General features: G+C 43.5%; 1 protein-coding gene across 3 annotated transcripts; it reads right to left on the bottom strand.

The window, feature by feature from the left end:
• Nucleotides 1-1,534: 1,534 nt before the first annotated feature.
• zgc:165573 (cysteine-rich and transmembrane domain-containing protein 1) lies at nucleotides 1,535-10,797 on the bottom strand. Of its 3 annotated transcripts, none has more exons than XM_061249851.1 (3): nucleotides 10,548-10,797; nucleotides 4,024-4,354; nucleotides 1,535-2,247 (listed from the first exon to the last, which is right to left on the bottom strand). In XM_061249851.1, exons 2-3 carry the CDS (start codon nucleotides 4,331-4,333, stop codon nucleotides 2,141-2,143), a joined length of 417 nt encoding a protein of 138 aa, XP_061105835.1. In that variant the 5' UTR covers nucleotides 4,334-4,354; nucleotides 10,548-10,797; the 3' UTR covers nucleotides 1,535-2,140. The 3 variants fall into 3 exon arrangements, with proteins under 3 accessions (XP_061105835.1, XP_061105837.1, XP_061105836.1); XM_061249853.1 differs by having other exon boundaries at nucleotides 10,661-10,796; XM_061249852.1 differs by lacking the exon at nucleotides 10,548-10,797 and adding an exon at nucleotides 5,521-5,854.
• Nucleotides 10,798-11,280: the final 483 nt, after the last annotated feature.

Consider the following 11,280-nt stretch of genomic DNA (forward strand, 5'->3'; position numbering starts at 1 on the left):
CTTCTAGTCTCTTCAACGCACAGACCCTACGGTTTACAACCTACAGATACGCATCCAGTCTATGCACGGTTTGCTTTTTTCCAAAGAGACGACCAGGAGACTCAGCAGTGCGGCCGGAAATGAACGTTTATTCCACGCGGTGGTCCACAGCGAGTTGGAAATGAGTCCAACGTGAGGGTCTCTCACCCGAGCACATATAAGGAAAGATAAGCAGTGTGTGTCTATGTGGGACTGACCCTAGTCATCACTGACAGGAAGCAATGGTGTCTGATTTACTCAATCATTCCCATGTAGATATGCAGTGCCACCTTGACGAGGTCAGGTAGAGAATGTATTTCACAACAGACACCATACACAATTCATCACTACTGAACTCATCACCAAGTCTGTATCCCACAGACAGTCCATGGTTATATTGAAGAATGCAAACACATGACGCTAAAGTTTTATGTCATTTGTGTGCAGTTACACACATGGGAATTATCTTTTATAAATTACCATACACAATACAGATGGGAAACAATATTACACACACGTATAGGTGAGCAATAGCTTGCAAAATGTAATTCGCCATTTAAGGCCAACACAAACAGGATTGAACCAAATGTTGGCTGCAAAATGTCGCTGATATAGTGCATGGACGGAGAATATAATCACAGTAACTATACCTTATGCTGTGGCTAGTTACATTAACTTGTTGCAATGCATAATCCCAGCAACAATTCAGTGGAGCAAACGTCTCCTGCATGATTTGCAAACCCCAGGGTGAACTTCCTGTTCAGTAGACAAAGCATTCAAATCAGTTGTATTCGTACAGCAGATACAGTTTGCAGAAAACTGCCACAAAGACACTGCTACAGAGTAGCAGAAAAACAGCAAAAACAGAGCTTGCCATCACCCTAAACCCCCACAGCACGAGGTTTAAAAAAAACATAAAAAAACAAAAAACAACCATCTAGTGGAGAGAAAAAACCCTCAAACAGTGGAAAGTAAAAACTCCCCAGTGGGAGGAACTCTCAGGAGGAACCGGGCTATAGCGGGGAGCCCATCCTCCACTGGCCACCCTGCAGTAAAGTAGGGGTGGATTCAAAACATACCGGAATGTTCTGCTTAATGAATAAGCCCTGGGTTTACTCTGCGGAGTACAACACTCAGAGCGATTCCTACCCAGGGGCACCCTGCAGCCTAGTGGCTAAGGTGCATGACTGGGACCCAGGGAAGGTTGGTGGTTGACGATAAGATCTGCACAACTGTTGGGCCCTTGAGCAAGGCCCTTAACCCCACATTTCTCCAGGAGGGATTTTCCCCTGCTTAGTCTAATCAACTTTTAAGTCGTTTCTGATTAAAGCGGCAGCTAAATAACAAATTAGTATTATTATTGAGTACATTACCCACAAACAAAGCCTTCTACCACAGGTCCCTTTCCATCTACTCCCCAAGACTGGGCCACAAGAATAAGTCCCATAAGCACACAGCATGTACAATACAAACATATCAAACAGCACACACTACATCAAAATAACATACACAGAAATCATGAAAACAACAGCCTCTTTATTCCAGTGTAGTTATATGTGTGGCATTACATATGGCATTATTTGCTTTTGTAGGAATGTAAATATAAAAAGATTAAAGCAGCATTCAAATATTTTTAGAGAACCCCTAATATCGCTAATATGAAACCGTGAGATTGCCAACACCCCCCAAAAATACAACCAATGTAATTATATATGTATATGTATTACATATCATTTATTAAATTGTTTTAGTTTCATTTAAAATATTTAACTTAAAAACACCTTCAGTTCCAGCAGACCTTAAACCCAGAAATTATTCAGGAGAAAAACATTCTATAATCTTAGAACTTTTGACAATAACTCCTAAGTAAATACATATAAATTAATGTCACAATTATAATTTTGAAATTTGTTGCATTTGGTCTCCTGCAAAAAAAGCTTTTGATGTTCATTGCTTGGGAGAGTATCTGAAATAGCATCCCCCATCTCATAAGTAAATCAATAGCAAAAAATAAAAATAAAATAAAAATGGAATATTTGTCCGTTCCAAACCATCTTTGGGGCTGTGGATGACCTTGGAGGATCAGAGGTCAGGAGGTCACAGAGGGGTCACAGTGGGGTCATTAGGTGAGCATGTCCAGCAGGCAGCAGCAGCAGAGGGCCGTCCAGCAGGCCGTGAGACAGGTGCCATCCATCGAACCGCCTCGCCGGCCGTCATCCACCATGTACACTGAGAGAGCACACAGACAAGCGTTTTCTGTGACTAAAGGCCCATCCACCATGTACACTGAGAGAGCACACAGACAAGCATTTTCTGTGACTAAAGGCCCATCCACCATGTACACTGAGAGAGCACACACAAGCGTTTTCTGTGACTAAAGGCCCATCCACCATGTACACTGAGAGAGCACACAGACAAGCGTTTTCTGTGACTAAAGGCCCATCCACCATGTACACTGAGAGAGCACACACAAGCGTTTTCTGTGACTAAAGGCTCCACCATGTACACTGAGAGAGCACACAGACAAGCGTTTTCTGTAACTAAAGGCCCATCCACCATGTACACTGAGAGAGCACACACAAGCGTTTTCTGTGACTAAAGGCTCGTCCACCATGTACACTGAGAGAGCACACAGACAAGCATTTTCTGTGACTAAAGGCTCCACCATGTACACAGTCAACTCCAACATTCAATTACCAGCAATGATTGTTACATCAGCATTAGAACATTCATTTTAAGAACAATCTAATCACATATTTCTGATTTTACACTTTAAAAGGGTTAATACCCTCAGGAACATTTGGTCATTAACTCAGTGCATTCAGAGATCGATCTCAGTGCCCAGACTGCACAGTGAAGTGGACACTCCCCCCCCCCCCCAAACACAAAATTCCAAACACTTTCCTCGATAACACTCAACAGGAAAACAAATCGCAGGCAAACGTGGAGACAGAGCTACTATATTCTTGTAGTGTTTACGAGTGATCTGCGAGTGGCACAAGAAAGACGTAACTAGCTTGGCTCAAAGAGGGAGCACTCAAAACTTTCAGGGAACTTGAAATTTCTGGAGTTCAGAATTCACAGCGTTGACTGGAGGGGGTTTAGAACTCCGGGGACTGCGGACTTGATTTAACACAGCTAGTGGTGGGGAGGGCTGCATTAATTCTGATATTGACAAAGAAAAAATGCAGTTATCCTGAGCCAAAGAATCTACAGCTGCATGGGCTGTTTTTTACACCTCTTGGTGTTCCCAAATGGGATGGGGCCATTTGCACTGAGAGACACTCCATCTCTACACAACTCCATAAGCACTGTAACTCAATCTCACACGGTTAATGGAGAGACCCTCCTGGCCAGAAACCTGCACCTCCCATTACTCTCACTTCTACCATTTATGTTCTCTAACAGAGAGGACAGGTTATTACCTAATCTCCGTACTGCAGTGGGAGCGTCACAGCATTTAAGAAAATAGGGTTTAGAGCAAAAAGTCCATCAATATTAGTTTATTTTTTTGACCGACCAATAAATCTAGGTGTTAGGTGTCCCCAACAAAGAAAAAAATGGCAAGTTAATTTTGGCATTTGCTGACCTTTCCAGAATGTGCTTGTGGAAACTCTGATTAAATGCAACCATAAATCACAGATTTATCCTCAGTAATACGATGGCTTTCAACCATTTAATCTCATGTTAAGTCATTACTTACAGTTACATATCTCCTCATCGTGCCAAATATTAAAATTATCTTGTTGGCTTGTTGATTAATCTTATTGGATTGAAGAAGGTAATTAAATAAAAGGGCAAAGAGAGAAATGTCAAAATCTTCCTCTTGCTAACTTCTTCCCTCCCTCCTTCCCTCCTCCCCCACTCTCTCTCTCTCCCACTCCCCCTCTCTCCCTCCCCCCTCTCTCTCTCCCTCTCTCTCCTCCTCTACCTCTCTCTCCCTCCCTCCCTCCCTCCCTCTCTCCTTCTTCCACCTCTCTCTCCCTCCCTCTCTCTCCCTCTCACCTGTGTTTTTGGGGGGCTCTCCATACACGGGGCCCACCGGGGGGGCATTCTGCCAGTTGTACTGAGGGTGGGGCCCGGGGCCGTACCCCTGGTACCCCGGCTGGGGGGCGTAGGGTTCCCCCGCCCCCGGGTGGAAGTTGGAGAAGCCCTGGTTGGGCTGCTCCGTGTAGGCGGGGTACCCCTGGGGAGGGTACGCCTGCGTGGGGTAGCCCTGGCCGGCGTACCCCTGGGTGGGGTAACCTGGGGCAGAGGGGTATCCCGGGGCAGAGGGCCCAGGCCCTGGGTACGGAGGAGGTTGCTCAAAGTTCATCTAAAGGCCGCAGGATGTGCCCTGGGGTGGAGAAAAAAAACACATGTATGCAGCACTTCATTTAGAAATGAGTCTAATTTCTTTGCCAATTTGTAATATTCTTCATAGGTTCTACTTCCATAAATCAATCTGAGCCTTTTTGAAGGGCCTTAAAGTTCAACACTGTATTTGTAAAATCTCACAAAATACTATTATGACTTTGTTCATTTAAAAAAAAAAAAAAATTTATTTAGAGGGGTAAAGGCCACAGAGATCAAAGCTCAGAAGGGGCTATGGTAGGGATTGTAGGGCATTTTACATAAGTGTGCCTCTCTGCAGACCCCCAAAAGGAAACAGACTGTGTTGACCATGTTGACACAAGGTCAGCAAGGTTTGATGAAAAGACAGTGCTCATCAATACAGGACCATTGCTCCCATCATTGTGCTGCCTTTCAGCCACCTCAGTGGAACGCTCCCAGAACTGATGAATTGAAATAGCACTGTATAAACCATGGGTTTTCCACACACAGTGTTGGTGTCTTTAAATAGCTAATGTTGTGGGAAATAGTTTGGCGTCATTGGTGGTGTAGAGGTGGTGTAGTACGCCGGTTGCTGAATAAAGATCTTGAAACAGCATTTGGAAATAAACCACAGGTAATGCAAGTTACCTGTGAGTCTGCATCCAGCAGTGTTACAAAGGTTAACCAGGTTTGTTAGGCATACAGACATAACATCAGCAGGACCATTGTTGTTACCGCCGTCTTGTGACTCTTTATTTGATAACATGTTGTTTACTTGTAAACCCTGGGTATATAGAGGGGAATGTGGAATAGTTTGAGCAGACTCAATAATACCCATTCGCATATAGCCATTCATATTGCACCTATCCACGTAATTATATTTCTGCAATGCACATTGTTGAATAAATTGTATTAATTTGAACCAGCATCCTCTTGACTCGCACCACTGCACAGCAGTATAGAGTCCTGACATAGACAACCTACGATACCTGCACCCCGTAGTCACTCGCCTATACACCAGTGCCGTCACAAGATACATACTAAGTGTATCATTGTAGGCTATACAGGCCACAGGCACGTCCGCGTCTACATAGATAGATAGATAGCGATCATATGGAGCCACACTATTGGCGGACATTTGCAGTTCCTTTTGTTGAACTGTTAGAACAGAGGACCAGTTGAACTTACCTTTTGGAGTCACATAAACGAGAACCCTTTACACTGCGGTTCACAGGAGTCTGCCAGTCCATGCACAGTCACACTGCAACCAATGAGTCCCAGATACTGAGGGCTTCACAAGGCTGATGTCGTAGATATAACAGCACACTGACTGTGCGCAAAACGCATGAACCAAAAGGAAGGAAATCCCACCCCTTCCTGGGATCTAAATTTGAAGTGCTTTTAAATTCTCCCAAAATTCAAGTACGTTTAAATTCTCCCAAAATTCGAGATGCTTTTTCTCGTCAGTTCACTTTCACCATTTTGGTCTTAGATGGTCAAATGTGGATCGATCAGCGACTAGCCCCGATGGTGAACAGGGGTTCTGTTCAAGAACATCGTGACTTGCAGCAGGTCAGCATTCCTGAGGGTATAATTTACGTTTCCTGCTCCACCCCACCCTGGGCGAGTTTCAACTGCACAAACAGCCAGGGAAATTTTATTACCATAGCAATAAAATACCTCTGCCTTCCCGGCATTCTGGCTATGACCCTGAAAACAGAACCCAAAACAGTACACCTGGGTGGATCCCCATGCATACCCAGATATGACCCACAGAGGGGTGAATCAAACCCTGGCTTACATAGACCTCACACTGCCTAGCCAAGATTACATTTGGTTGCTATTTAAATAGGTATCTATTTTGCATTTTTATTTTTACATTGCAGGTGGATGCCATTTCTTCTTTTTATTATTGCACGTCAACACAAGCCATCGCTTGGCCACCACACCTGCACCTCACTTTACAACGCAAGCCCAAACCCCACCTCACAACATGAGATTCAGCCCCATTCAGTTCCATTATAATGGGCCCTGGCATACCGGCTCACACGGGAATGGGTCGAGCTCACCCAGCGAGTCTGCAGAGACTAAACTAAATCTCGCAGCTCCCAAATGAAACTGCAGCGCTCCTCAATTAGACCACGTCAGACATCTTAATTATTCCCCTCTAAGTACGATCACACTTTATAGCGCCGTTTTCACCGCAGCTAGTTCAGTGCGGTAATACAGGCGTGGCAGTAGAACGCGGCCGAGCTCAGGGTTTTATTTCAGTTTCTGTAGCGGCCACAGATACTCGATCTGCGCACTCAGCGCTCGTGCTGATTGGACGATTAACCCAGCTCCTCCTGACAGCAGGGCTGTGTCTCTCCCCGCTCTGACTGACTGTGCTGTCGCTGCTAAGCGTGCTTAGCTAACGACCGCGAACGTGCTGCCGACTATTACGGTAAGCACAAGGAGACGCATGCTGCCCTGCGGCAGGGGGAGGCAACCCTCTTCCTGGAGTTGGTCCAGGGCCGTTTTCTGCTTTCTGTTCCATCTGAGCTCCATCACAAGAGTCTGATGGATGATTTAAATCTGAGGCTGAACACGGTGAGCGGAGAATTAGAAGCTTCTATCTGTGATCCATCAGAGAGTTTCGAGATATCGAGCTGCAAAGATTCCAAAGTGAATGGGCTCCAACCAGATACGACTTTTAAATGTAGCATTTTTTCATGCTTTTAAACTGTGTTTCTGGATAAAACTTCACATATATTTTGTGCCCGCTAAACAACATATTTATGACACGAACTCATTTTTCCTAAAATGTCAGTTAGAACCTTATAATTCTCTGCACATGATATTCTGATTGGTAAAACACTGAGTGCCTCCAGCACATAGTCATCATTAAACCGGATTAATCATAATAAATCCAGTTCTGTAGTTATAGGTTTGAATAAAACAAAATCCATGACCATCCCTGGTCTGTAGAGTTTCTCATTGTGACTTTGGTCAACCACATCTAACCACTGGCTATGTAAACTGTCCGATCAGCAAGATCTACATCCTTTTTTTGGACACGCAGAAACACAGTTATTCAGTTTTCAGTTATTCCACACACAGGGACGGACAAACAATGTAAATCTTATTTGGCATGAATCCAAAACAATCCGCAGTACGGTATGTGATGATTGCTCCAAATTGTTAACCATCCCTGGTAAATAATTCAGACCATACACAATGAATAAGTAATAAAGAATAACAGGAATCTGTGACATAATCATTCCCTTCTCTCCGTATAGAAGCAACCAATCGGGGGTAATCCACGTCACGTGTACAAATATCAATGACACTTCTTTAGCTCATCTCTCTACTGAAATCCCAGAGCAGGACCCCAGTGATCAGCCGGGCCACGCAACCCTTTCAGACCATGTGAATTATTCACGCGGACACGACGACCACGGGCCCCAGACTCGAGACGGCTCCGGTTTCCGCCTGGGAAATGCGAACCAGATGAGATCAAGAGGCTAGGCGACGTAGCACAATGGGAATAAGCAGGAACTCCATTCCATTCCATCCAGACAGCGGGATCCTGTCCCCCCCCCCCCCCCCCCAGTTACAATGCCTCCTCCGGCGTTGCCGTAGTAACCCCCCGCCCCCCCTTTGTGCGACTCTGTTTACCTACCCCCCCCCCCCCCCCCCCCGGAAGGGTGGAACTGATATGCATGCACTGCGCACTGAGGATTACGCACCGTACATTTTAAAACTACACAATCTCCATGAAAGGCACAACACAGCAGCAGGACCCCAAGCCACCCAATTTACACAAGCCCTGCACGGCGTCTGAAGACACCGCGTGCTTTCTGTGTGCTTTCTGTCGGGCTAATAGCACTGCCAGAGATAATGGGCCCCACAGTGTTGTGAAGTCATTTGCATACCGGCCTAAGCAGGGAAGCTTCCTCACAGCTTCTAGAAATATTCATCTCCGTTGTTTATCTCTTAATGCCTTAAAGGCATCCAGCTCTCTCAGGATTTAGGACGGTGCCGAATACACGCACCTACCAATTCCAGGAAACATAAAGAGCGCTCTAAAATATTTAGCAAAAGTTAGAAGCAGTAAAGTAAAGAATGCCTGTAAGTATAAGCGTACGGCCTAATTCACCTAACTGCCACATGACTTCCATCTGACTGAGGCAGCAGGGGAACGCGTCTCCTGAAGTCTGAGAGGGCTTCACAACAAGTTTTTTTTTTTTTCCTTTTCTTATGGAAACATACTCTGTTTGCATTTTACACATTACCCATTCACACAAGTGGAGGCTTCACTGGGGCTCTTGTTTGCTCAACAATGCAACGGAGCCTGCAGTTTGCTGACAGCAATCTCAGTCACAAAATCTCTGCGCAGTATCGGCGCTGTGAATAACAGTTCATTTTTAGCCTCACGTTTTTAAAGAATGTAGACACACTTGTTTGTAAAAAATGCACAACATGTGATTCTGGTGGAAGCATTGACTGGCCAGCTAAATGGCTAAAGCTGAGATCTTTGTACCAACCCAAGATCTTTCAAGCCCAATTCATATTTACATGATTAACTTTATATGTGAACTGCCCAAACCTCCCCTCGTTAGAATCTGTACACATTCAGTGCACCATAAAGTGTGCCAAAAAGGCAGCATCTGACCCACGTCAACCACCCCATCAATTTACCCTGCTCCCCTCAGCAATGCTGTTCTCTTCCAAGATATTCTGTAGGCTTTTATTGTGGACAACAGGGAGGAACAATTGCTTGTTGTTTTGGAAAAAAAAGAAGAAAAGAAAAGGCCATGAGCACAAGAAAAAAACATTGTTTAAGGCCGAGCAAACTTTTTGTTCAAATCATGTTCTATTGTTCTGATACTGGTACTGATAGAGAAATCCATTATTGGAGGTCTACTGTATCATTTAGACAACCAGGCGACAAATTATATATATATATATATATATATATATATATATAAATATATATATATATAATTTGTCTATATATATATATATATATATATAATTTGTCTATATATATATATATATATATATATATATATATATATATATATATATATATATACATATAATTTATATATATATATAGACACACACACACACACACACATAGTAGGCATATTTTACTTCATTATCATTAAATACACCCGATAGGAAGAACCAGGGGGCATGGACAGTGCCAAACAATAGCGTAGAACATTTTGATCATGTATGACGTGCACTGCGCGTCATAGTTCTGTCAGATTTCTCAGGAACAGGAGTCTGCTATGTATCTTTGAGCCATTATTATGAAGAACCACGAGACCTGTTTACTCTACAGATACCTGAACGGTTCGCCGCTTTCCCATCGCCTTACATATCGAAGACTATCAAGTATCTACACTGACATTTAACGACATGCATGTTGTAATGAAATGATGCTGACAGACCTTTTTAAATACCACTAGGCTACGATACAATATCTCTTGTTAATAAAAATGAACAAAAGATGCACTGCGGTGGGGCAGGGGTGGTAGAAAACATAGTAACCACAAATATATAGACAACAACGTGAGGTCTAAACTCTAAAAATATAAATAACCAAAATACCTCGACTATGCAGCCTACTTTAAAAGCAATACAGAAGTGTAAATACCGGATACATATGATGTTTGTTGGTGGAAGACGGAAGACTGAGATTTAGGGAGACACGCAGCTCCCTCAAACAGAAGTAGACTCCAAACTTAATGTTGTAACTTGTCCCCATTTTAAGTAGCAGTCATATTTTGTGCTAAGAAAAAACAGGAGGCTTAAAGAGAGAACCATAACGGACACGGATGATAACGTTAGCGTAATTATCTTGGTGCAGACGAATGACTTTATAAAAATAAGCCGCTTAATTGGAAAATCGCACGTAGCCACCTGATGACAACCACCGGCAGACCTTCCAAAACTAATCAAGGGGAAAAGTTTTTTGACAATAGTTCGTACTATTCGCTTATGGTCAGGGAGGATTGGAATATATTTTTAATTAGAAAATGATCACAAATCTCTTTGCTCATGCGTAACAACTTCTCACTTGGCGTCCCGTGTGCATATTAGCCAAGAAGTGAAGTAACTCATTATAATGCATTGACCATAGCTATATTAATAGTTTCTATCAACACAAAGGAAAAACATCTTCACAAATGCATTAAGTCGCTAAAATGCGTCATGAAATTTACCTTAAATTGAACGGCCTCTTTGCGAATGCAAAATGAAGTTGTATCCCCTTATAGCTCTGTCACTCTGAGGACCTTCTCCAATGTATTACTTTTTATTATAATTGCGTACTCACTATACACCAACCCATCAATTCGTTTACGCCACCGTCCTCTCTTCTCACCGTCGAGTTGCACAGCCGTTAATTTGGAATTGAGCGGCGTGATGTCATCGCAATGGCCTGGTTCACAGTTCCATTGGAAACGAACTGTTACAATCAGCTGACTTCTCCTCTCCCCCTCCCCCCGAGCTCTTACGTAAGCACCGTTACGGAAATTGGAACACAGGGAGAGGGGGGGGAGGGGTGACACAGTCGTTTACTGTGTCGCTCCGCCAACCCCCACCAATTTACAGGACAATGACATACTTTGTTTCCATTATTCCGAAATCATTTTAAGACTGTCATCGCGTTTGGCTGTAGGGTCGCTTCAGGCCATGGCAAATTATTTATGCAATTTCTGACTGCTGTTACCGTTTTTTCCACAAAATGATACTTCAGTCTCCCATAATCGGGGTGCAATGAAACGGGAGAGCCGAACAGCATGTAAACAAGCGGGTTTTGACATTAACAAATTGTCATGCAGCCATTTTAATTATTTATTTTTCTGTCGGTATTGCAGCAGGAAATGTATTTTCTATGTGCATTAATCTTAACAAAATGTAGATGGTGAAATATATTCCAACAAGCATTTATTT

This window comes from Conger conger, chromosome 7 (assembly GCF_963514075.1).
Source record: "Conger conger chromosome 7, fConCon1.1, whole genome shotgun sequence".
NCBI lineage: Eukaryota > Metazoa > Chordata > Actinopteri > Anguilliformes > Congridae > Conger > Conger conger.

Excerpts from the sequence above, each read along its gene's own strand:
- zgc:165573 (XM_061249851.1), bottom strand. The coding sequence starts at position 4,333 with ATGAACTTTGAGCAACCTCCTCCGTACCCAGGGCCTGGGCCCTCTGCC. Across the intron at positions 2,248-4,023 it reads AGAGCCCCCCAAAAACACAG|TGTACATGGTGGATGACGGC; the intron begins GTGAGAGGGAGA and ends GTGCTCTCTCAG.